This window comes from Schistocerca nitens, chromosome 8 (assembly GCF_023898315.1).
Source record: "Schistocerca nitens isolate TAMUIC-IGC-003100 chromosome 8, iqSchNite1.1, whole genome shotgun sequence".
NCBI lineage: Eukaryota > Metazoa > Arthropoda > Insecta > Orthoptera > Acrididae > Schistocerca > Schistocerca nitens.
The window spans coordinates 65766154-65793186 of NC_064621.1; the positions used below are offsets into that span (position 1 = coordinate 65766154).

The 27033-nt window shown below is 40.0% G+C and overlaps 1 protein-coding gene across 3 annotated transcripts in view; it reads left to right on the top strand.

The window, feature by feature from the left end:
* Positions 1-27033, top strand: part of LOC126199111 (protein broad-minded-like) — a 277633-nt gene that overhangs the window by 111427 nt on the left and 139173 nt on the right. For all 3 annotated transcript variants that reach the window (XM_049935865.1, XM_049935866.1, XM_049935867.1), the window contains exon 3: positions 5363-5565. In XM_049935865.1, coding sequence (XP_049791822.1) covers positions 5363-5565 — 203 coding nt within the window. The remainder of the gene's footprint in view (positions 1-5362; positions 5566-27033) is intronic.

Consider the following 27033-nt stretch of genomic DNA (forward strand, 5'->3'; position numbering starts at 1 on the left):
ACATATTGCTCCTCTTCAACCTTATTTTCATTTTGTATCTCATCCCCCTTGTACAGACATTCAGTGTATTCTTGTCATCTGTTCAAAACCTTCTGTAGTTGTTCTGCAAGAGTACCATCCGCTCTTTCTATTTCCATGTTATTCCTCTTTCTTTTACATTCAAAAATTATCTCACTAGCCAGTCTATACATCATTTCATACTTTCTCTCTTTCTCCATTTTCTCTATTTCGTTGCATTTCTGTTTCATCCATTTTTCCCTTGCTTCTTCAGTTTCTCTTCTTAGTTCATTATTCAGTTTCCTGTACCTCTTTTCGCATTCTTCAGTTTCTACACTTTTCCACTTTCTCCGCTCTTCCATCTTTTTCAATATGTTTTCTGTTATCCATTCTTTCCTGGTACTTTGGGATACTCTAATTCCTAGTACTTCTTTGGCAGAGTCCATGAGTCATTCCCTCATTTTTATCCATTTGTCATTAACACTTTCATCAACACTACCTCTTTCCCATTTTTCCATAAATCTGTTTTCCAAATCTGATGTCTTTCCTACCTCTTTGAGTCTTTCTATGTTTAGTCTTTCTTTTGCTTTACCTCTCCAGACTTTTTTCAAATTCACTTGTATTTCTCCCACTACTAGGTTGTGGTATGAATTTATATCTGCTCCTGGATAAGCTTTGGCATTCTTCTAACAGTTCCTAAACCTTTTTTGTATCAGGATGTAGTCCAACTGATATCTTTCCCTATTAAAATTTGATATCCATGTGTAACATCTCCTTTTGTGGTGTTCAAATAATGTGTTCCCCACTGCTAATGAATTTTCCTAACAGAAACTAATTAGTCATTCACCTCTCTCATTTCCTATTCCTAATCCAAATTTTTCTACTGTATCTTCATCTCTTCCTTCACAAATCCGAAATAATTAAAGTCATGTGCAGGGCTAAAGGTGAGACATTTGGATAGGACTGAATCTTCCACACAGCAGAAGGTTTTGCTGCAAAGACTAACAATAATAGTATGGGAATGTTTCAGCTTTGGATTTGGTGGAGTGTTGGTAGGGAGTTTTGGGGGATACAGAAAGGAAAAAAGGTCAGTGAGGCAGGCTCAGGGTGCTGTGAGGAGTTAACAAGGAGGAATTCTGTGGTTGGGGAAGGGGTGGGATAGTGGTACCCTGAAACGCCAGTAGGATGTCAGCAGGTTGGATAAATTATGAAGGATGTGTCTGGAATGCTCCTCCAGATGCTGGATAGCAAGGGCTTCAATTTCAGATATGTGTTGTATGTAGTAGGTATTGCACAGTAGCAGTATCTTGCAGAGGGAGCAGATGTGGTTCTGGGATGCCTGTGCAATGGAGATGCATTTTTGCAGTACCAGGCTTTTGTGGGATGGGGACTGGCAGAATCTGAAAAGGCAACAATCATTGTGAAAGGAGGCTTGGGATCCAAAGAAATGAATTTTTATGGTTAGGTCATTTTGGGAAATTCCATGATTTAGGCAGAATTTAAGAAACAGGGCATGGGACTGGGTTTAAATAGGGAAAGTGATACTTTTCTGAACTGGTGCAGAAATATGGCCCAGGAGTCTGTTGTTGCAGCAGTGCTATAGGTGAAACGGGAATGACATGAAAGTGGGCAAAGGAAGGTGTTAGATGGTTGTGAGGGAACTATGGCATAACTGCAGTGAGAAGAACTGGCTTGCTGATTATCCTGAGGGTCCTACCAAGGCCTCTGCAAACAGCCACTATCCCCCAGACCTAGACCACAAATAGATCTCCTGTCCCATTTACCCACACATCCCCAATCCTTTCACAACCCCAAAGAAGCATTATGATAGGAGTGCCCCTTTCACCACCAAGTGCCACACCAGATTCAAACAACTGAACCACATCCTTTGCCAGGATGACTATCATCATGCCCTGAAATGAGGTAGACCCTTCCCAAGATCCTCCCCAAGATCCTTTCCACCCCTCCTAAAGTGGTGTTCTGTCACCACCCCAACCTCCACAACATCCTAGTCCATTCCTATGGCACTCCCAATCCCAGTCCTTTGCCACGGGCACCTCTGCTGCAATCACTCTACAGCTTCTTATTTGGTATAATTACCAACCAGCTGTCCACCAGTATGAACAGCTGCCATCAAACAGTGGCCGAGATCACGGTATGCCACCCTGTGCCACAACATACAGCTGAACATAATGTGCTTTTTTCAATGGCTGCTTCACAACGTGAGCCAGTTGGATTCTCCCTTCCAACACCAGCTTTTCTGAACTGCAGAGATGGGAGTTATCCTTACAACGTGTTCTCCACTCTTGAAATTATCCCACCCTCAACCTTCACTATCCTATTGTACCCACACTCTCCACCCAACAATTTCCACTGCCCTCTGTCATATCATCTCCTCCCTGTTCTCATTCTCCCACCCTCTTTGTGTGTCACCCTCTGCCAATACATCCTCCCAGCTTTCCCCTTGACCTCTGCTCTCCATTCCAAAATTAATTTTGTTCTGAACTTTATGTTACAACAAGAGTTTTGATTGAAATAAGCCATCTTGATGATCAAACTGCAAAAACAGGTTAATAATCAATACCATACATAAAAGTGTTAATTACCCATAAGCCAATTAATTTCAGATGTTCCTACCATGTCATGGAAATTACGTTAAGAATTTCTATGGGTTACTTTCCTAAATTTGCCATTAATATAATAGCTACATCTGTTTACATGTCAACAATGTGACTGGAATAGTAAATAATTACTGTTAGTTAACTGAAATGAGCTTTAGCAAAACTGGTTACTTGAAATCATTTAAATTAATTAGCAAATTATTCTAATACAATTTAGCAAATCTGGACCTGGTCTTATACTTGAAATTACAGAATGATAGCTATATGTTATGGCATATCACTAACTAACACTAATGATAACTAAAAAAGAAAAAAGAAGTCATTTAAAGAGGCAAATAACAAAACAACATGGGAATGTATCCCAGCTTGCTTTGCTACATAAACCCCTGATTGAATTGACCAGATAGGTATTGACAACAGCTAACTGGAAAATCAATGCCCCAAAAAACAAAGCATGAAGAATATACATAAGCTTACGCAAAGTATGATACATATATAGAAAACTTTTTTTTTTAACAAAAATACAACATATGCTTTTGACATTAATCTGGTTATTGGAACTGGGCATAAAACCCCAATATTAAGACCTACAGATTGAATATTATACAGTCACATAAAAGATCACACATTTGCATTGCATTTGAAAAAAAAAAATTCATCAGAAATCCTGGATGTCCTATTGTAACTGCTACTGGGCCTACACTGAAAGAATTCTGACACTTATTGACCAATGCCTCCAACCAGTTGCCCATAATGTAACCTCCCATGTCAATGATACCCATCAGTTCCTTCATCAACTCTCCACCATCTCACCTCCTGGATCCCTACTTATCACTGTTGATGTGACTTACCTATACACTAATGTTCCTCACACCCATGGTCTTATCCCTATTGAATGCAACCTTCCCCAACATCCTTCAGACTCCAAACATACTACCTCATTCCTCATACACCATACTGACTTTTTCCTAACTCACAAATACTTCCCCTTTAAAGAGAAGATATACAAACAAATCCATGGCACAGCCATGGGCACCCACATAGCTTCCTCCTATGCCAACCTGTTTATGGGCCCTGTAGAGGAGGAGACCTTCCTAGTCTCCCAAAGTGCCAAATTCCTAGTATGGTTCTGGTTCACTGATGATATCTTCATAATCTGGACTCATGGACAATACACTCTATCCTCATTCCTTCCCATCTATTTCATCCAGTCCTCTTCAACCCCACATGCCACCTTCCTGGACATTGACTTCCTTCTCTCTTATGGCTTTATCCACACCTCTGCCCACATTAAATCCCCCAACCACCAACAGTACCTGCATTGCAACTGCTGTCATCCCTTCCACAGCAAAAAATGCCTCCAATACAGCGTGCTCTGCAGAGGACATCATATTTGCAGTGATTAGAACTTCCTTGCCTTGCACAGTATACCGAGGGTCTCACCAAGGCCTTCCCAGACAGGCATTACCCCTCAGATGTAGTCTGCAAACAGATATCCTCAATCCTCCCATCCCCCCAAAGATGCAGCTACAAAAGAGTGCCACCTTTGCCATCCATTACCACCCCAGACAGGAACAACTGAACCACATGCTTCATCAGTGCTTTGATTACCTATCACCATGTTCTGAAATAAGGGCATCCTACCCCTCCTAAAGTGGTGTTCTGCCATCCACCCAACACCAGCAACTGTCTAGTATACTGCTTTGCCACTCTCAGTCCCAACCCTTAACCTCAGGGAGGAAGACCCAGGTGCAAGAGCTGCCCATTCCACCCATCCAGCACTTCCTATTCCAGTCCTGTCACAGGTTTCTCCTACTCTATCAGAAGCCACACCACCTGTGAAAGCAGCCATATCATATACCAGCTCTGCTGCAATCATTGCACAGCCTTTTGCATTGGTATGACTACCAACCAGCTGTCCACCAATATGAACAGTCGTGGCTGAACTGTGGCCAAGAGCAAAGTAGACTCCTGTGGCACAACATGCAGCTGAACAGAAATTGCTTGATTTCAATGGCTGCTTCACATTCCTGGTCTTTTTGATCCTCAGCTCCACTACCAGCTTTTCTGAACTGCAGAAATGAGTTTTCCTTACAACACATTCTCCACTTCGATAATTATCCCAGCCTCAAACTACGGTAATCTACTGTCCCTCCACCCTCCATCCAACAGTTTCTGCCCCTCTGTCTTGTCACTTCCTCCCTACTCTTGTCCCATCACCCTCTTTGTGTGCCGCCTCTGCCTATGCATCTGCCCATCTGTTCCCTTGCCCTCCCCTTTCCTTTATTGCTCCTCACTTCCCCGCCACCCCCCCCCCCCCTCCCTCCTCCTGCCCTATCCCATCTTCATGTCCCTGCCACACAGCCTCCCAATGTTATGCTTGTTAGCAGTTTAATCCCTGCATGCTCCACCAGACAACACTCTTCCCTCCACCCACGAATATCCTGGCATACCTTGCCTTTCCCCACCTTCTCCAGATTGCTGCTTCTGTTCTACATGACAGCTGGATTTTGGTCTGAGATGCTATAGATGGCAGTCATCTATGCGTTGGGTATGCTTGCTTGTATGAATAAATGTGAGTGTGTGTGTGTGTGTGTGTGTGTGTGTGTGCGCGCACGAGTGAGACAGAGAGAGAGAGAGAGAGAGAGAATGTCTTTTTAATAAACATATATTTTATTCACTTATTTGTAAGATACATCTAGCTGATTACTCAGAGATGAGTTTGTGAAATGTGTCAATTACAGGAGCAAAAGGCATCTTGGATGTACCACCAGAAAAATTAGAGACAGTGCCAGAAGATAATGTATTTCAATACAAGCAAATATCAGAGTTAATTTCTCTGGAGGACAGAACAGAACCTTGGCATAGTTTATGCTTGTGGATATTACAAGGATTAAATGCAAATCTAGACATTTGTTTGCATATAGAAACAAATTTTGGGATAGAGGTAAGACAAATTGTTGTAAGTATTTATGATTTTCCAAATCTATATTGAATAGAGTGATTTGATTATATTTCATCTTATCATCATTCTTGCAGTGTGCTTATTACACTTAGATGTACGACAAACATAAACTCAAACTGTTCATATAATTTACATACAGTAGAACATTGATTATTCAAGAACATAAAATGTGTGTTCTTAATTGTCAAAGATGGAATGGGAAGTCCTGGGTTTCTTATTATCTGAGGTTCTTTTTCATCCTATTATTCAACTTTTATAAGATTTGGTGTGATTGTTTTGTAGACATTTATCATATCAGTTCAGTTGTATGTATATGTTCTTAATGGCACTTGTTCTCAGAGAAAATTCTGTCATGCTGCCATTCTGCACTGGATGGTAAGACAATGTCTGTACTTACACCAGTATTTTCTGTGGGAAGAATAAATAGTTAAAAAGTAAATATATAGTAGCTTCACTTTTTGAAAAGTTAGAAGCTATAAAATACAATAATATGAAATTGTTATAGCTTTCATGGCCACCTCTTGCTATATTACCTGTTGAAACTCATTTTGGTATCTTCAGGCAGCAGTTATTTATTAGTTTTTCTGACATTTACCCATAAAAATTGCTAGCACTGTCCAAAATTCACTCCTCTGTTGCTGGTGGCGGACTGAATTCACACATGCACATGGATGTTATATGCACTTGTTACATCAACTTATGTCTTTCAGGTCATTACCACTGTCGATTCCCCTTGTTGCCTGCAACAATAGTTTCCTGCAGCAGGAGAATCTAGCCTCCATTTATCTTGAGACTTTTCTGGTTCTTTTGAAACTGTTGTCAAGATTTTGAATTTTTAAGGCTAATCTTCACAAATCGGTAGGCTAGTTCTACTCCACAGCAAGACCCTGCATATAAATGAATTTTATAATGTGTAAAATAATGTAAATTTCTGGATGAAAAAGAATGCAAAATAAGGGAAAGGCAATCACTTACCTATAGAAGAAAGAAACATGCAATAGAAAACAGTTAATACAAGCTTTCAAGCTTTTTCTAATATGAGTACATACATTCACATGTGAATGTGCACACTCTTCCAGAAAAAGAAAAAGAGCTTGAGAGCAAGTGTTAACTCTTTTCTATTTAATGTTTCTGTGTGCCACATAACAATTCTCTATAAGTAACTGATTACCTTTCTCTTAGTCTACAAATTTTAGAATGTGGTCTGTCTCACACAGTGCATACTCCACCAATGTTGATTTCTCCACCTGTTCCAACCTGCAGTGCCATTTATGTTCAGTGATCCTGGTATTGCTGGATCATCTGGTCATTCCAACATAGATGTCTCTATGTGTATGTGGCATGTGGTAAACTCCTGATATGGCAAGTGGGTCCCATGTGTCCTTATTGAATCTAAGACCTCTGAAATTCTTGGTTACCATGTTTGCACAATATATGGCCAATTCTATGTGTCACTCTGGGGATGTATGGCAGAAAATTCATGCCTGACATTTCTTTTACTGATGTGTAACTTCACTGGGCATTAAGTTTTGTGAAGCTCCTTATATCCCTGATGGATTACCCATTGTACCTCATAACATTATGAGCATAATGATCACACCTCTTTTGTGGCTCAGTTGGTGACTTGGAAGTTCATGCTGGTATTGGTTTGTATCATTCCTTGTAACCAGCATATCGAGAAAGAGTAGCATTCTTGTATTTTTCTGTTTCCATAGAAAACTGGCACAAAGACTGTTCAGATGTGTTAGGAAGCCATCGAGACATTCTTCACCATGATTCAACATGTCAAAAGTGACATACCTGCACTACTCCATACGTTTACAAGGTATCAAATCCACTGTTTATCTTTCAAAATGCTTCATGAAGAAATTGGTAATACAGTTTCTTTCTGCACAATCAATCAACTATAGACCCGTTTTCACTCTGAGATAGTCGCTTGAAAAGACCGGTAATATGATAAAGATATCTACAGTCTGTTCATCAGTTTTCAGTGCGCATACAACAGCATCCACAGGAATAGCCTGTACAGTGCACTGTGTGTCTTCAGAATCCCTGAGAAGCTTGTAATAATGGTGCAAACATGTATTAATGGGTCAAGGGCAGCAGTGCATTTCTGAGGTGTCATTTCAGAAATGTTTGAAACTGAGACAGGTCTTAGACATGGGGATGTTCTCTCATGTGTTCTGTTCAGTGTCATCTTAGAGAAAGTAATAAGGAAATGTAGGTAACAGGAATGGGCTGGCATACAGATGGATGGTAATTTTAATTGTTGTGCATATACAGTTCGTATAATACTACTAAGTGAATGAAATTATTAGTTGAAAGAAATGTACCAGAAAATGGACACCTACACACAGAAGTTTTGGTTAAAAGTGAATCAAGACAAAACAGAGTAAAAGCAATTAAGAAGAAGACAAGATCATGGATAATTTCTTGATATAGGTGGCATGAGGCTCAATAGAGTTCGCCACTTCGGATACCTGGGATTTTGGTTTACCAGTAACTACAGCATAGAAGTGAATATCAAGGAAAGAATAGCAGTACAGATGAATTGCATGTATCACTCAGGGAGACACTCAGCTCAAAATCAATATCAGTAAACACTAAGATAAGAATCTGTAACACAAGGAAATGCCCAGCAGTCATGTATGGAAACATGGAACATGATAAAATGTGAGAAGGCAAAAAAATTTATTATGTGAAAGAAGAGCAATGAGGAATATATGGGGACTGATATCAGGTAAAGGAGAATAGAGGAGGAGGAGGAAGATGAAGAATGACAAAATCTACTTCTTGACACAATATCTAATAATCCTACAGAAGTTGAAGAGTAAAAGAATCTAATGGGCAGGCCATGCAGCCTGTATGCCAGCAGAAAGACAGATGAAGAAGGCACTTGAAAGGAAACTGTGAAACTGAGCACCAGATGCCCCATAGGATGACCAAGACAGTGGTGGCTGGATAAGCTGGTGAAGGACTTTGCAGCCCTCGGGACTGCAGATATCTGGAAGAACTGAGCACAAAACAGAAAGGAATGGAGGCAGTTTGTAGAAGTAGTGCATGTTTTGCAGGGCATGTGATCATTGGCTATATACTTACACATGTATTTCCTTCTGGCAGCCTGTGTCTACTACATCAGATGGCAGTGAGTTGTGAAGTAGTCATTTATGTCAGTCATGTTGTGCTCAGTGGTATGTTCTGCCACTGGGTGGTCAACTCTGCACTTGACCACAGTTTGGCAGTTGTCTTTCGTTTTGGGTGGGTAGTTGGTTCGTGGTCATGTCAACATAAAAGGATATGCAAAAGTTACAACAGAGCTGGTATATGACATGACTGTTTTTACAGGTGGCACTGTTTCTGACAGGGTGGGATATGACTGCGATAGGATTGGAATAGAATGTACCAGGTGCATGCGTAGGACAGTTCTTGTGTCTTGGTCTTTCGCAGAGATATGGTCTATGTGGAAAGTGGTTAGGAGTAGCTTGTGATAATGATAGACCAAGATGATTTGTAGATTGTCTGGGCAGCAGAAACCCACAGTGGGAGAGTTAGGAAGGATTGTGGGTAGGATGTTCCTCATTTTTGGGAGCAGTGATTTGTAGCTAATACTCTGTGAAAGAATGTAGTTAAGTTGCTATGGTATGCGGTGATATTGGGTTATTGGGGTGGTACTTCTTACAAGTACTTAAGTGGAGCAGCTGTTGGATGAGGGGCATTTGGGAGTGTGTCAGGAAAGACCAGTTTATGGAATAGATTTGGAGGCTATAGTGACTCTCTGTGAAGGTCTGGTGACAAGACTGTTTATCACTGCAGATGCACAGACCATGCAAGGCCAGACTATGAAAGGGCCATCTTATTGTAAGAGGGATGTACTGTCAATGATGGGTGGTGTAGCCTTTCAGTGGCTTTCACTAAGTGTTCCTGTTAACAAGTAAACATAACCGTGTGGCATTTAGACTAGTCATAGGAGGTTTAAAGAAACTGGTGGGTATATTACTCTAGCCACCACAAAGAGTAAGAGGAAGAAAGGAGAAAAAATATTGCTCGTAGAATATATATGGCAAAATTAAAGTAGTGGGATACTGAACTGATCAGTACATTCTATTTGATGTTTATAACAAAAGGCACTGGATATTTTCACAGCTAGCACTTGTGGGTAGGAACCAGATGTCAAGAGTTCTGAAGGAGCCTCTTAAGTGGAGCATATAGTGCTCAGCAGCATGTTCTGCTGCTGGGTGGTGTTGGTCATAATTTTGTGGTGACCATTCAGGCTGAAAGCTGGTTCATAGCCTGCAGCAATAAACACAAATACAAAACACTGAAAAGCTTATTCATACCCTCTTTAACTCAAAAAACAGTGCATCACCATACAAACTAGTACAGTTGGTCCACAGCAAACACTAGTATCATTAAATTTTAAACAAGCAAAGATTACCTCCTAGCCATACACTACATACACTAAATTAAACATTGTTTTTATAATTTCTGGATAACAATTTAAAATGCAGTCAATGCAAAGATAAACTAACCAAGATTGCAGTTCACCATGTTTTAGTCTTAGAGATACCTCTCATTGAACGTATTCACAGCTGCAAATATGGACCATCATCAGCTTTAGAATGGAATGACGACAATGAAATTTTGTGCCAGACTGCATCTCAAATCCAAATTTCCTGCTTATCGCAAGTGGTTGTCTTACCATTTGGCTATCCGAGCATGACTCATAGCCAGACCCCAACTTCCATATGTCATCATCCATGAATCTCCAACCTGTACTCGTACATCCAATATGTATATTCCCATACAGGTGAGACATTTTATTTTAAAGTCACTTGCCCTGTTGTGGTGGATAAAAATGATATTGCTGTGCTTTTGTTATTCCGAATTACAATACAAAGACATGTGTACATGACCAAAAGAACCCGGCATCATAATTTGGAATAACACTGCACTGCAATATTGTATTTATCTGCCACAACTGGGCAGACAACTTTCAAGTAAAATGTCTCACCTGTACCGGAATATATACATGGTGTCCCATTTATCTTGACCACGTTAAATAACTGTTTGTCCAGAGGCAAATTACAAAATGTTTCAAGCAAATGTTCTTTAGCTGTCAGGGGGACATCAATCAGCATGATTGCCTTCATTGTAGCTTTGTTTTTTATGATGATATGAACAGTGGTATGACTTTTTTAAATGGTGCCTTGTATTTTTTATTCAGTAATTCATTTCCTCTCCTAAAGACCTATTCAAAAATGTATCACAGTGCACCATTCACTGAAATACAACATTATTAATTACATAACACAACCTGACTTTGAGCCTGGGATCACAAATCACAAACATGTCCACTTGCTGGAGTTGTCAGAAAACAAATGAAAACCAAGTAAAAACATAACACAAAATTGACTTTGTCTCTCCTGTACCATTTCCCAGGAGCAGAACATTCAAAGGTGCTCAAAGTGATGATTCTGGATACTGATACTCTCTGGTGCACTCATTGAATGAAAGAATTATTTACTGCTTACAGTGTTGCCTGCAGAAGAGAATTACAAGCAAGCACGACACGTTCCTGCATGTCCTCTGGAGTTGGAATATTGTGATAGACAACGTCTTTAATGCATTCCCATGGAACTGATGAAGTAAGGGCCAATAATTGTAGTGTCAGATGTTAACTGTCCATAGACGCTGATGTTCCACCTGTCTAAGCCATCGTGGGTTGTCGCTGGACCAATAATGCAGGTTCCTTGTATTTTCCTGACCTTTGTTTGTGAAGGAACATTGATCAGTAAATAGAACATTGAAGAAGAAGTTCTGGTTGGCAAGAATTTGCCGCTGTGCACGCTCACAGAACTGTACACGATTCTGGAAATCATTCCCATGCAATTCTTGATGCAGGTGTACATGGTAAGGATGGAACCGGTGATGTGTAAGAATACGATGTACAGTGGTTTTAGGAATGCTAATCTCATGTTCAGGCTGTCATGTGCTTACATGTGGATTCATAGCAATGGAAGTGAGAACAGTAACTTTGGTAGCTTCGTTTGTGCGAGTGCTACATCGATTGCGTTGTCATGCGTTGAAACTTCCTGTTTCCTGAAGCATCACAACAATATGAGAAAACATCCATTGGGAAGGTGTTGTCAGGATATCACTCCCTGTACAGTTTTGCTGCCTGCGTAGCATTTCGCCTACCTTCAACAACAACAACAACAACAACAATAAAAGAAATGTTATGTTGATGCAGTTTTTAGGAAGGACAGCCTTCACTGTATGCCTACTCTACACAACAGTACTTAAAAGGACTAAACTACTGTACTAAATATACCCATACATAAGAAAACAGTATTGCAGTTACTGTTCTGCTAACTTACATTCCCCATAGATGAGTAGCATTTCTACCTTCTCTTCATTTGTGTGCATTCTACTCTCACAACTCTTCAACTGATGATGGTTGATGGAATGACGGGTGTGCACTCTACTTATGTTTACATTTGTCCTCTGTCAACGTCAGCACATGGATGTGTTCCATTACCCTGAGTACCTGCACTAAGCACTGGGAGTGTCAACATCAATGTTGTGTTATGTAATTAATAACGTTGCGTTTCAGTGAATGGTACACAGTGATACATTTTTGAATAGGTCTTTAGGAGACAAAATGAATTACTGAATGAAAAATACAGCATGCCATTTAAAAAGGTCATACCATTGTTCATATCTTTGTAAAAAACAAAGCTTCAACAAAGGCAATCATGCTGATTGATGTCCCCCTGACAGCTAAAGAATAATTTCTTGAAACATTTTGTAATTTGCATCTGGACAAACAGTTATTTAAGGTGGTCAAGATAAATGGGTCACTCTGTATAATGGATGTACGAGTACAGGTTAGAGACACATGGTTGATGCCACATGGGAGTTTGGGTCTGGCCATGAGTCCTGCATGGATAGCCAAATGGTAAGGTGACCACTCACGATAAGTGGGAAGTATTGGTTCGATTCCCAGTCTGGCAAAAATTTTCACTGTCATCATTCCATTGTACAGCTGATGGTTGTCCAAATTCACAATTGTGAATACATTTAATGTATTTCATGATGGCTGTAGTCACAGCAGTGCCTGTTCCTTTGGACATGCTTGCATGTGCAAAGTAACTTTGCAATTCAGAATAAGACAGACACTGCAGTATAATACCTCTCATTGTGTTGAGCTAAAGAATTGTGTGTCTGCTTATTTCATATATTTGCTCTCCCTGTTGTCATATGAAATTATCTTCTGCAGCAGTGACACTATAATAAGTAAATTATTTATTCAGTAGAGTCAAGCAGAAAAAAATGTTGTAAATAGGATAGCTGAACAACTAGCATAAGTTTTGTTACGGCTCTCAGCATTCTTACACTCACTTTCCAGTGAATTTACTCCTTAATTTTATTGTTGTTGATAGTAAAAAGCAGTTTCAAATGAACTGTGATATGCAAAATTGTAATACCAAACACAAATGTGTTTTTCATGTAGACTTCCTACATGTATAGGGTTCTAAGTGGAGTTATGTATTCTGGGGCAAAGATACTAAACAAGCTCCAGCTAGCGTAAAACAAGGCAATTGGTAATTCCCAGAAATATGATGTTGAAATGGGGGCAGGGAAGGGAATAGGTGGGTGGAGGGCAGGGTCTAGCAAAGGTTGAGGCCAGACAGGTCATGGGGACAAAGGATATGTTGCAGGGAGGGTTACCACCCACAAAATTAAGAAAGGCTGGTGTTGGTAGGAAGAATCCAATGACACAGGCTATGATCAGTCATTAAAGTAAAACTTATCATGTTGGGTGATGTGTTCTGCAGCTGCATGGCCCAGCTGTCTCTTGGTCACAGTTTGGCAGTGCCCATTCATGCTGTTAGACAGCTTGTTAGTTGTCACACCCATGCAGAAATTGGAAAAAAATCAGTACAGAGTAATGTATCTAAGTGGGAAACAGCTTATTTGACATTTTGAAATATTTGAATACCTCACACATATACATACCTAGAAAATATGCAAAACTTGAGAAATAAGCTAAGGGAAAAAATTAGTTATTAACAGAAGTTGAAGTCATAACAGATGGAATAATTCCAACTTGCTATATCACAACACTCCCATATTGTGTTATATAGACAGATAGCTGATTGTATAATCCATTATACAACAATTAGCTACAAATTTCTTAAAATACATTGGAAATCAGTTATCAGATTTTTCATATAATCTTAATTTTCAATAATAAACATCAAATTGTAAAGAGGCTGTGGCTGGTCATTGCCCTTCATACTTAAATATACCAATCTGTTTCACATTAAACAATAGAAACTCCAGGCAAGTATATCAACAGTGTAGGAAAAGACAGGCTGCTATTTACTGTAAAGCAGAGCAGACACATTAAGTTGCAGACAGGCACAATTAAAAGACAATTGTGTGTTTGAATGGTGTATATCTCTCTTTTACTCATGAAGGCTGTGGCCAAAAGCTTTATGTGTCTTCTAATTGTGCCTGTCTTCAACTTGACATGTCTTCTTTACTGTAAGTAGCAATCTGTCTTTTCCTACATTGTTAATTTTTTACATTACTTTTATGTAGGTATAGACAATAAATTTCTTGGATAAGAACAAAATTTTACAAATGGATAATACTAGCACTTTTTTTTTACATCTGTCACTCATGATACATCTTGCCTGCAATACATCTTCTTTCACTAGTACCTCTAATCATAGCATTCAAATGTCCACGCTATGGTTCATTTCCAGGTGCTCCTAACTGTCTCCATGACTCCACGCATGCTCAGGAATTGATTACAAGAAAAGTATATGAAAAAGTATCAAAGTTGTGATCTTTAAAGGCTTTCAATTATTGGTAATCTCTGTTGCAGTTTCCGTGATATGCTGGTTCCAGGTTCATGAGTTGTGATCTTTAAAGGCTTTCAATTATTGGTAATCTCTGTTGCAGTTTCCGTGATATGCTGGTTCCAGGTTCATGAGTTAGCGGCCCATACACCCTAGCTCAATGGGAGGGCTGCTCCCTTGACTATAGTCAAGCTCACAGGAGTTTTCAGTTGGGCTTCTCTCCTTTAACCTTTGAGGGTCCTCCCTTTCTGCAAGGCAGCAGCTACTGGTTTTGGTCTGCCCCTGGTATTTTATTTCATTGGAACCCATCATATCTCATGAGCATTTCCCTATTCACCACCTGTGGAGGTGCCTGGTGGAGGATCAGTAACCCCTCATGGAAACAACATTTTGAGAACATTCTGAAGAATGAAAATACATATGCAATGGAACTCAACTGAATGTGGATGGGGAAAGACTCCCCCAAGATATGTCAGTTAACATATAGAACCGCCATCTGAAGAAGAAATTGTTAAAGCAGCACAACAAATAAAAAATGGAAAGCTCCAAGCCTTGACAACATCAGTCCAGAGTTACTCAAAGTGGATCCCTCTATAACAGCAGAATTTTACATCCACTCCTTGTAAGATGACTACGGTTAATGAAGTAAAGGATCCATGCAGTGGACACCAAATGAAAAAGCTACTCCTTATGTTTCTGATCTAGACTGCCATAAAAATGCGAAGGAACTGTTAATCAGAACTCAGGGAGAAGTTGTAGTCTTATTCATAATCGATTTATTGATCTTAAACAAGACAAAACAACAAAATTATTAAAGAAACATCATACAAAAATATTTATTTAACAAAAGCCTTACTAAAATGGGATCTATGGTGGACAAAGTGATCTGCTGGGGATCGACACACGACACTAACCAGAACACTGCTTGCTCTATCTCACTTCATACACGTGAATCCAGGTTATGGCATCAAACTATGCCACCACCAAGCATCATTATTCTACCATACAAAAAAAAGGAAAACTATGGTTTGAAAGAACAGGGTGCTGAGAAATAGATATTATAGCCCTAGCCCTACATCGAAGCAGTGAATACTTTACCATACTACTGGTCAAGGCGGCACACTACGATGCATTCGGCGACCAAAGTCATGGACGGCGGCAATCTGTTATTAAATGCGCATTCCCGAGAAATCCAAGTAAGCAGTCTCGCGTTCGTTTAATTCAGAATGCAGGTGCTTCCCTAAGAGCCTCTGAAACCCCCACAGATTCCAGTGTGCAGATGGACCCGTTTGCTGGTCTGCCAAACCAATTTGACTCCATTCCACGACTGTGCATGTCGGAGTACATCTAATGTTTACACGGCCGACTCAAGACAAATAAGTACACCCACGCATCACTTGTTGTGACTGTGATGATATAAGCAGTACCTCTGATGATTCAGAAGGTGACTGGCACAGGCTCTAAGTCGCACCCTAGCAAAGGACACAAGTCTTACCGTTTAGGTAGAGACCTGCAGTTCTTTACTAGCAAAGTGCCAGTACAAGAGACTTGTACAAGAGTCCATCTCCCTTTCTCTGTGTTGCCTCCTCAGCTCAGTTCCAAAAGCACATTTCTCGTTTTTGACTTCCCCCAGTTTCACACAAGCCAATCACGAGCTGGAGCCTGGCATTCTAAGCTCAGAGAATGGTCTTTGCACTGCAAACCAATTCGACCAATTGGAGACTTTAAAGTTAATTGGCAGAGAACAGAAAAAAATTCAGCTTTGCAGCCTCTTTCCCACATGTTCATTGTGTCTTTTGCTAACACAATACAGGGTGAAAGCACAGCCCTCCATAAACAGCTTGTTATCTCCCCTGTTGCGTCAATTTCAAAGTTTGCAAAGAATGGCCATAAACTCGCATTGACAAAAGATGTTTTCCAACAGAGTCTGTATGTCTGGGCGCCAGTTTTCCTGTCCCATGGACATTTGCAGAATGTTTACATTTCTTTTGGCAGCTTGCTCACTAACAAGGCCTACAATGCACTGTCAGCAACTTTTCGGCGTTAGGCCGTATACCTGGACATCTGCCCCTGTCTGTGGTGCCAAGCTTAATGTGTTTCTGCACAATACGACCACGGCATGGGGCCATCCGGAAATGTCTCTTCATCGTTCTCCAGAAAAAACGTGCTTTGTCACCCCACCAATGCTGTGCTTTTACTGCAGTCATTTAAGTCTGCACCCTGTTCCTTTGAATGCAGGTAAAACTTACTATATTTCTTTCCCTAGAGCATGCAAACAAGACCATAAACTGCTGCCCACCATTTTATCACAATGTATGAAGTCAAATCGCCATAGATCGTATTCCCTACTCCGAATCAGAAGTGAGAGTGCCCTGCAATCTCTCATCCTGACAGCCACTCCATATGGATTAATGAAAAAGTACTGAATGATTGGAACAGAAGCATGCTCATCAAGCTTCCCAACAACGGAGACCTATCGGTTTGTGATAATAGGAGAGGCATCACCCTGCAGTCAATCCCAAGCAAGATCCTCTTGTAAATAATCCTAAATAGGATAAAATCATATGTAGACAAGAAAATAAGAAGAGAACAAACAGGATTTAGGGAAGATCACACTTGCATTGACCAGATAAACACCTTGAGAATAATAGCTGAACATTCATATTAGAATCAACCACCGCTTTACATGCTGTTTGTAGACTTTGAAAAGGCCTTCGGCAGTATGATTAGAACAAAAATATGGAACTCTCTGCAAACTTTTGAAATTCCCATGAAAATAATTGCTCTTGTCAAGTGCATGTATGAAAACTACGTGTTTCAGATTCAACATCAAAGTCCGCTTTCAGATTGAATAGCATTGAAAACAGAAATCAAGCAAGGCAGCATGCTCTCACCAATACTATTTAACATAGTACTGAATCTTGTAATGACTCAAGCAATGGATACAGGTAATCGAAATGGTGGATAAGTTTTGCAATCTTGGAAGCATGATTACACCATATGATGGTGCAACAGAGAACATTAACAGTTGCATCAACAAAGCCAAAAGCTCTTTTATGACTCTCTGCTCTATCTGAAGATAATCAGAAATAACATTGAAGACCAAATTGCAGATATTTGAAGTAAATGTAAAATTTGTGCTTCTATATGAATGTGAAACATGGAAAGTGACAAAGCAGCGAATCCAAAAGCTGCAGACATTCAACAACAGATGTCTGAGGAACATCCTGGGGGAATGGTGGCCAAATGTCATCTCTAACAAAACACTCTGGGAAAGAACTAGCCAGAAGTGAATAGAGCTGCAAATAAGAAGCGGGAAGTGGATATGGTTAGTACATAGACTTAGAAGGCCAAATGAACATTTTGTGAAGGAAGCACTTTATTGGATCCCTCAGGGATGGCGGAAATGAGGTAGGCCAAAAATGACGTGGAGACAAACAGTTGAAGCAGAAGGTCAACAACAAGGAAGAGGATTGGAAGAAGTGAAAATACTAGCAGAAGACAGAAAAAGACAGTGATCCTTTGTTGCAGCCCTATGCTCCAAATAAGAGATGAAAGGAATTAATAATAAATAAAGTAATACTATGAAAAATAACTTACCTTAGCAAAATGCTACACTTCTTTCTAAACCTAGAGTAAAACAATTAAAAATTTTCATTATGCATTTGATATTGATGACTATTGTACGGCAACACATTATATAATTTTAATTAATTGAATGGAAGCTCTTTTTTAATGTCAACTGATTTCACTCAAAGGAAATTACTTAAACTTATTGAACAACAAGTCAAATTCACTGGCATTTCTCCCCTTCAGAACGTTCATGTTTACATGTGTTGCAACTAGTTAATTACCATAGCATCTTTTCTTTTAATATATATTCACTTTAAGCCATAGGTAGCAAATTTGAAAATAAATTATGCAGCAGTACAGAGTTTCACATAATGTTGAGAAAGTAATATTTTTGTTTAAATTGTCACAAATTACAAGCATAGTACCAAATGTTGCCTCAATCCATATTAATGTTTCACCATAGCAAAATTATATTTACCTTCATAAATACTTGAGGATTAAAGAAGCCCACACACCAAAAAGCTGAAGCATTGATTGGATTGTCGATAGGCACACACAAAATGAAGAAAACTTGCTAGCTCTCAGATTTTATCCTTTGATGAGCTAGAGTAAAATAAAATACACAAAAGCAAACACTCCTATGCATGCAGACACATGACTACACCACTATGTGATGCCAACTGACAGTGCCAATGCTCTTTTGCAGCAGGTGAACTGGTTGTGGTGGGAGTTGTGTCAGGTGGGGTGGGTGGAGGAGAGAGAGGTGGCAGGGAGGAGGGAGGGAGAGGGACTGGGGGTGGGTGGCCAGCAGCTCAGGGGGAAGTGGCCAGTTTGCTGGCTAGGATTGGGGGAGGGAGGGGTGGCAGGTATATGGGTTGGAATTATTGAAGCGGCTGATGGGAGGTGGCACACACTGAAGGCTATGTAAATTGGGAAGTGGTGACAGATGAAGAGAAAACTTTTGGGTGGAGGGTTAGGGTACAGTGGGTTACCTGAGATTGAAGCCAGGATGATTAAGAAGCAGAGGATGTTTTGTAAGGATAACTTCCATTTATGTGGGTCAGAGAAGCTGGTGAAGGAGGGAAGGGTCCAGACGGATTGAGTTGTGAAGCAGCCATTGCAGATTAGCATGTTGTGCAACCAGATGCTCAGCTTTGTCCTTCACAAAAGTTTGGCAGTGGCTGTTCATCCTGCTGGACAGCTGGTGGGTACAAACATAAAAGGCTATGCAGTTGTTTACAGCAGAATTGGTATATGACATGGCTGTTTCCACAGGTGGCCCTACTTCTGATGAGGTATGATAAGACTGTGACAGCCCAGATCACGTAAGAAACAGATTGACCGTCCTTACGGCAGAACAGGCAACCGAAAAAATAGTTTTCCCGTCGGTCAACAGATGTCGCAGGCAATGCTACAATGCTAACTGACCTGTCCATGTCGCGGAATTGGCAACGCTGTATCTTCTGTGACGTGAATGACGCTGATTTGTGTTCGGCTAGAGCGATGCGCGCGAAATGCATTCGTCACACTGCTGACTGTAGTAGCTCATGATCGGCTGTGGTTTTTCCTGAGTTTTCAATCTAAGAATGTAGATTAGCTCCTGTAATTCTACAAACCAAGTTTATTTCTCACAATCATATGCGAAATGAAATAAATGAAACGTAACACACAAACATTTCTCGCGAGTTACTGTTTAAATGCAGACTGTATTGCAGTCACATAGGTTTTACACTTGCCTTCCATGCCGTCTATTTCCCCTTTGCTATACAGCTCTTCTCATACAGATTATGGTGGTGAAAAAGATCTCCATGTGCAGGTTAACACTAGAAAGTTTTCAAAATCCGCACTCCGTTATGATGCAAATTAATGCTGGACATATTTCAGTGACAGTCATTTCAAATTTAAATTCTTTTACTTTGCATGTAACTTATCGTAAATGATATAAGAGTGGCACAAAATGATGAATTTTGGATTGTTGTTGAAAGGGGGCTGCAAACGCAGTAATATACAAGTGGAAGCGTGTTTTTCGAGCATATTTTGGCGGTGTCAACTTTGAAGAGCCACAGACGGCAAACCATAATTATGTTAAAAATTTACTTTGTACAGTTTAAAGATAACCTGCAAATATTCACAACAGAGGTACGCTTTCATCTGCAACACAGTTATTACTGGAGATATCCGCACTCGCGCAGACCTGTTACTATAAGTAGTGTTGTTTTCGAGTGAAAGCTGTGAGAGGATTATTAGCGCACAGATAAAAAAAATTAAAATAGGCAGCATCTATAGTTTGCATGTTATGCTCATTCTCTTCTATTCTCCTCCCTTCATTCCAGTATAAACGCTTGTTCACAAGTATAAACGAATGGCAGTGAAAATTGGCGAATTATCTATGAATACTCGTTTGCTGCAGTGTAAATGAGGTTTTACACTCATTCACTTCGTTCGCTCTAGTATATACCAGGATTTAGAGGGACCGATGACCTAGCAGTTAGATGACGGCTATTATTCATTTATTTCACTTTTGCGATTTCAGCTCTAGAGCCATTTTCAAGTACCAAGGGAAAGGTCTTGTAAGGTAATGCTTCTTAAATTATTTACCAAATGTTACCACACTATGCTTTGCATTTTGTTATCCATATCTTATATTTGTTTCAGTTTTCACATTGCACACAAAAATGCCTCTACAGCCAAAATTACAATAGTGCAGTGAATAAACAGTTTTAAAAAGTCCAAATCGCAGCAAAGATTTCATTTAAAAATTGTATGCTATGATTCTTGTACAGGAAGGGCTGCCACGTTATATCAGAATATAAGATCAACAAAATTTAGATAGGATTGAATGCTTGGGGCTCTTTATTAATTCTTACTCGTAACTAATTTATTGATTTATCTGAATTTAAAATCCACTCCCATAACCTTTCTTTATCTTTGACAGGAAATCTGAACATTTTTAGTTCAGGATAAGTCCGTCTACTCCTTCCACAGTTGATATACTCGCACGCCCTCGACATGACGACTCGATCCACTACCACCGGTATGTCAGAAACAGCTGTACTTCACAGACGCCAAATGATGGAAAGCTACATGCGTTCGGACGATGTTGCCACATATTTCAAAGAACGGAGTGCCATCTAGTGGTTGGTGCCACAAGTAAGGGTGTGATGCTGTTGCCGCCTGGTGGCTGTTCCCTGACAAGGGTTGCCTGCTAGACCAAGCGATTGGGCAATCTGTTTCTTACGTGATCTGGGGTGACAGGACTGGAGTAGGAGGTGCTGGGTGGATGGATTGGCCAGGTCTTGCACCTTGGTCTGCTGCAGGGATATGATCCCTGTGGCAAGGGATTGGGAGTGGAAGTGGAAATGGGATAGGTAGAGACTAAGATGTTGTGTAAGTTGGGTGGGCAATGAAATACTACTTTAGGAGGGCTGGAAAAGATCTTGGGTAGGCTGTTGCCCACACAGTGGCACAACATGCAGCTCAGCAAAACATGCTCAATTTCAGTGGCTGCTTCACAACTTGAACTATATGGCTCCTTACCTCTGTACTGCTAACGCCCAAGTCCAGACACCATCTCAAGTATACATATGGTGTCTTCAACAAATGTGACAAAAAGAGCATAAGAAAATCTTAACTCCTAACTTCATTGATATTTTATGTCCAGCAACAGCATGAATAGAGCATTTATTTGGCAGAGTGGACACAAGAAAAAATAATGATAATATGGGGGCCCAGAATCTATACTTTCATAAAATCATTCTCTCATCTCTAATTATTTAACAGCATATGACTTACCAACTTGTTAATATAGGATTGCGTGAGATGCTTTTAGAATCTGTTAAAACTGATGTCTACGTGGAGCGTTCATAGAGATGAAAACAGAAACATAATCTCAGGGATTATATTTGGTATTATGACATTAAAATATTGCTTTGCTTCAGGATATCTTCACCATAGCAAACTTTAAGGAAACCTTTGAATTAAAGAAAGTATTTCCTTTTTTAAATGGAATAAACTTTGCTTTGCCGAGAAGCGGTCAAAGGCTAGAACAGAGAGAGTGTGTAATAACGCTGTGGTCCCCCCCCCCCCCCCCCCCTTGGACCAGCAAGTAAAAGAACCATTACATTGCTACATAGATTCTATACAGTTATCTTGTAGAGTCTTCTGCTTCATTATCATTTTGTTTCATTACAAATTACAGTTCTGACAATTAATTACACATGGTTTTTCAGAGTTTCACGATTTTCTGTAGTACTTTGTTTTGTGTCTGATATGTTATTCCATGATTTAATATTTTGTACCATGTATCGGTACATCTCCATGACCAGCTTCTCTGAACTACGTAGATGGGAGTTATCCTTACAACACAGCCTCTGCTCCTGTAATTGTCCTGGCCTCAATCTCAGGTAACCCACTGTTCCCACACCCTCCACCCAACAGTTTCCCCTTCCTCCATCCACCACCCCTTCCTAATTCACGTCTCCTTCAGTATGTGCCACTGCCCACTGGCTGCTACAACACTTCCCACTGGCTGCTACGATTGTGCCAGCCCATATACCTGCCACCTACCCCTCTCCCATTCCTTGCCAGCAAACTGCCTGCCTTCCTCTGAGCCACTAGTCACCCATCCCCAGTCCTTCTCCCTACCTTATACCTCCCTCTCCCTCCACCCACCCTGCCCCACACTTCCCCCCCACCACAACCTGTCCACCTGCCACGAGAGAGCACTGTCACTGTCAGACTGTCTGTCTGTCTTTGTGTGTGTGTGTGTGAGAGAGAGAGAGAGAGAGAGAGAGAGAGAGAGAGAGAGAGAGAGAGAGAATAAGAGTTTTATCATACACTAGCTTATCAAAGGATAAAATCCAAAAGCTAGGACATTTTCTTCCAATTGTGTGTGTCTGTTGACAACTCAATGCTTCCCCTTTTCAGTGTGTAGTCTCCTTTAATCTTAAAGAATTTACATTCTACAATAACTTTCTGCAAAATTTATCTTTAACTTCACATAGTTATGATTCATTACTTGCTTTTTTCTGTACTCTTGTTTAATATTTTACATAATGAACCTAGTTAACTGTAACAGTGCATCTGTAAAAACAAATTGCAACAAAAAGAGGGTTCCTAACCATTGCTGTGCTAGACTGTACATTTCATATCTCCAATTATTACTTGAGCACTAACTTTCTTATTACTCCATATTATTTCAGAAATACGTTGTTGCTTCATTATTGTTTCATTACAACTCGTCACTTCATTACTATATTACTTCATTAAATACTTCTTCGTTATAATGTCATTAAACCTTAATTTATTGCTTCTTTTTCTTTTCCAAATTAAGTTTAAAAATGACACATTACAGCAACAAACAAATTTTTATCCAACAAAACATTACTTTTTGTTGCATAGCAGGCACAGCTTCTCTTTACCTTTTTGTGAACATTGCACTGACCATTAGCATCACTGATCAGGGCTGTAGTGAGGAGGTAGGGAGTGTTCTATCATTCCCAAGGTGCTGCTTGCAGAGGGACACCAAATGGTCTCCATGATAAACAAGATTTTCTGGAAAATGTGTTATTATTTGAGTAAATTCTGTATATTATAGTACTATTGTTTCTGGAGGGAGGGGGGTGCCAAAAAGTGCAGTGTCACACCCCAGGTGTTGAGGTGGGGCATCAAGTGTTGTGCTCTGGGTGCTGATGGGACAAGGGAGGTGGGGGCCAGGAAGGCCAATAAAGTATAAAGTGTCATGTTCCGAGCCCCAGTTAAGTTCGTTACACCACTGTCGCTGAAGGTCGACTGGAACTACAGTTAGAGTCTCTCTTACAGGCAGTCTGGCTTATAGCTTTCTTCTGCTTGGTTGTTTGTCTTGTGTATGCTCTTTGTGATCATAAAAATGTTCTGTATTGTATTCTGGTTGTGCGATTAGTTGCCAGTGTCATCACCTACACATCTTGTAGAACCACATTAATGAACCCTGATGACCATGTTTACATATAATTTCATCATTTCTAACTATTGTGCAATTGGAATCTTACCATTGTGCCCCCATTATGCCACATAATTTATGTCTGTGGACAACATGCAGCACCTGTGATAAAAAATGACAGTGATACTCTATTGGACAGTGCTATGGTAAAGTGCTACACAACAAAACAGTGGAATGTAACATACAATGTACTTCATTTCTTTGTCAGATTGGGCTATATCCACCCCACAGCAATCCAACAAGTTGGATATATGCTTAATTGCTTTTGAAGAGATATCAACTATGCTGCATGTGAATCTGATCACACTGAAACTCATGCAGCTAACTGCATCACCTCCTGCATCATCTACCAAACATCATGTTCTGTTGTGTACAGGAAATAGTTGTCAGCTGTTCTCCCACTATGAACATTGTCTGGCCAACCTAATGAACCATTGGACACACCTCAAAATACCATCATTCCAGCAAGACCATCCAACATTATGGTTTTCCATGGTGAACAGTGTCTTTGCATCAAGTGATGTCTTCAGTGACAGAACAAGATTTGTTACCAGCCTCACTCACTCCCTGAAGGAAGAAGTCTGTCACATCATTCACAATGAATTTTCAGTAGCATCCCATCTGCAAGCACATCGACCTTCACCTCCTACCTGACCATACTTTAGGGACTCTGTGGGTCGTGAAGCTCCCCCCACAAGTACATCTACATCTATATCAGCAACTACTTCTACATGTAAGTAGATACTCAGGAGCCATCATATGGTGCATGGTGTAGGATACTCTGTATGATTACCAGCAATTTCCTTTCCTTTTCTGCTTGTGAATAGAAATAGGGGAAAAACAGCTGTCTATATGCCTCCATATGAGCTCTAATTTCTCGTGTCTTATCTTTGTGGTCCTTATGTGCAATGTATGTTGGAGGCAGTAGAATCATTCAGCAGTCAGCTTAAAATGCTGATTCTCTAAATTTTCTCAGTAGTGTTTCATGAAAAGAATGTTGCCTTAAAACGGGGTGACTTGGGACAGTGGGGTGACTTGGGACATTTTGATAGTGTTTTGTTTTTTATTATGTTGGCAGCAGTGGGTGGCCAGAACTGTGTTTTGCTCATTGTTATCGTTTATGTGATGGTGTGCTGATGTCCTCAGCAGCTTGTTATCAATGTAAGTACCACTTTTAAATATTTGAAAATTGTCAAAATATTAACAAAAAAATGATAGTGAAACAGGAAGACCTGCTGGTTGTTATGGATTAATAGTGGAAATGTGGTTAATGTTTAAATGAGATCCCCACTTCTATCTCTAATAATAACCACAGAAAGATAAAAATTTAGGCCCATATTTTGGACTGAAATTTTCGATTTTGAAAATGACAGCAAACTTGGGGTGATTTGTCATTGATTGGCAGAAACCTTTCATTAGACTTAACTAAAGAGAGTTGTTTGCACAAAAGCGCATTAAAATGAAGTTTTTGGTGTTTCTTATACACATTGGAGTCATTGTTAGTATTTGCTTATTGTTTTATGGTTAGGTTAAGGGGTTAGGTTAGGTTATGTTGGGTTACATCACATTTGATATTACTGTGTGTAATTGTTTATCAATGTGTTTGGTTTTGCAGTATACTTTGAAGAACATATTACTTTAAATATCTACAAGAAAACTGTTAATGTTGTTTCAGATGGCTAGAGAGTATATTAGGAAGGTTGGTGGTAGGCCTTACAAACGATATGTTACGGAGAATCTTGCAAAAGCTGTGGCAGATGTTCAAGCTGAAACTTTGTCTGTAAGACAAGCAGCTGATAAGTATGGTGTCCCCAAGAGCTCTATTCAGAGATGGGTATCATCAGCAAAAGACTCTCCACCCAAGAAAGCCAGTGGCCAAACTTCTCTCAGTTCTCGTGAGGAAGACCCCATAGTAATCAATTTGGTAACTGCGAGTGAGTGGGGTTTTCCCTTGACTTCAATGGATATTAGAGTAATTGTCAAACAATATCTAGACTGGCTGGCAAAAAGAGTGAAAAAGTTTAATAACAACCTTCCAGGACAGGACTGGATTGTGTCATTCCTAAAAAGACACAAGCAAATTCTGTCTGAGCGATGATGTATGAATATCAAAAGAGCACATGTTAGAATTGACCAAACAATGATGCAAGAGTATTTTTCTGAACTTCAAAAAAGTTTAGATGGCATTCCTCCTGAAGCAATAATCAATTATGATGAAACCAACATTACTGACGATCCTGGAGTTAAAAGGGTCATTGGTCGAAGAGGATCAAAATGTGTGTACCGTATAATGGACAGTTCAAAAAGTAGTATTAGTGTCATGTTCTGTGGCACAACTAGTGGTGAGCTGCTTCCACCATATGTAGTTTATGGTGCATCACATGTGTATGATACTTGGAGGCAGGGCGGCCCAAAAGGTGCACTTTATGGATGTTCAAACACTTCCTGGTTGAATGAAATTATATTTTCTGATTGTTTCAAAGGAATCACACTTCCATATGTGAAAAAGCTGCCCAAAGAAGTGCCGAAGGCTGTAATAGGAGATAACTTGTCCAGTCATATCTCCATAAATGTTTTACAGAAGTGCAGGGAGCATAACATTAAATTTATATTGCTGCCACCCAATTCAACACATCTGTGCCAACCTCTTGAAGTGGCTTACTTCCATGCACTGAAGGCTGAGTGGCGCAAAGTTTTAGAAGAATGGAAGCTGAAGAATTGGGGTCCTATTATGAAGGACAAATTTCCTGCAGCACTGAAGAAGACGCTCAGCATTATGAATTACAATGACCAAACGAGACATAACTTAAAAGCTGGATTCTAGGAAACTGGAATTTTTTCATTCGATCCACAACAGGTCTTGAAACTCATTCCCAAAACTACTGAAAATGAAGGTGACTCTCGAACACTGAACAATGCATTTCATACATTTTTGCATGAATTGTTCAGAAAGGAGACACAGCCACTTTGTGTGAGACAAAAGAGACTTTCTGTCACACCTGGTAAAAGCATTTCAAATGTAGATTT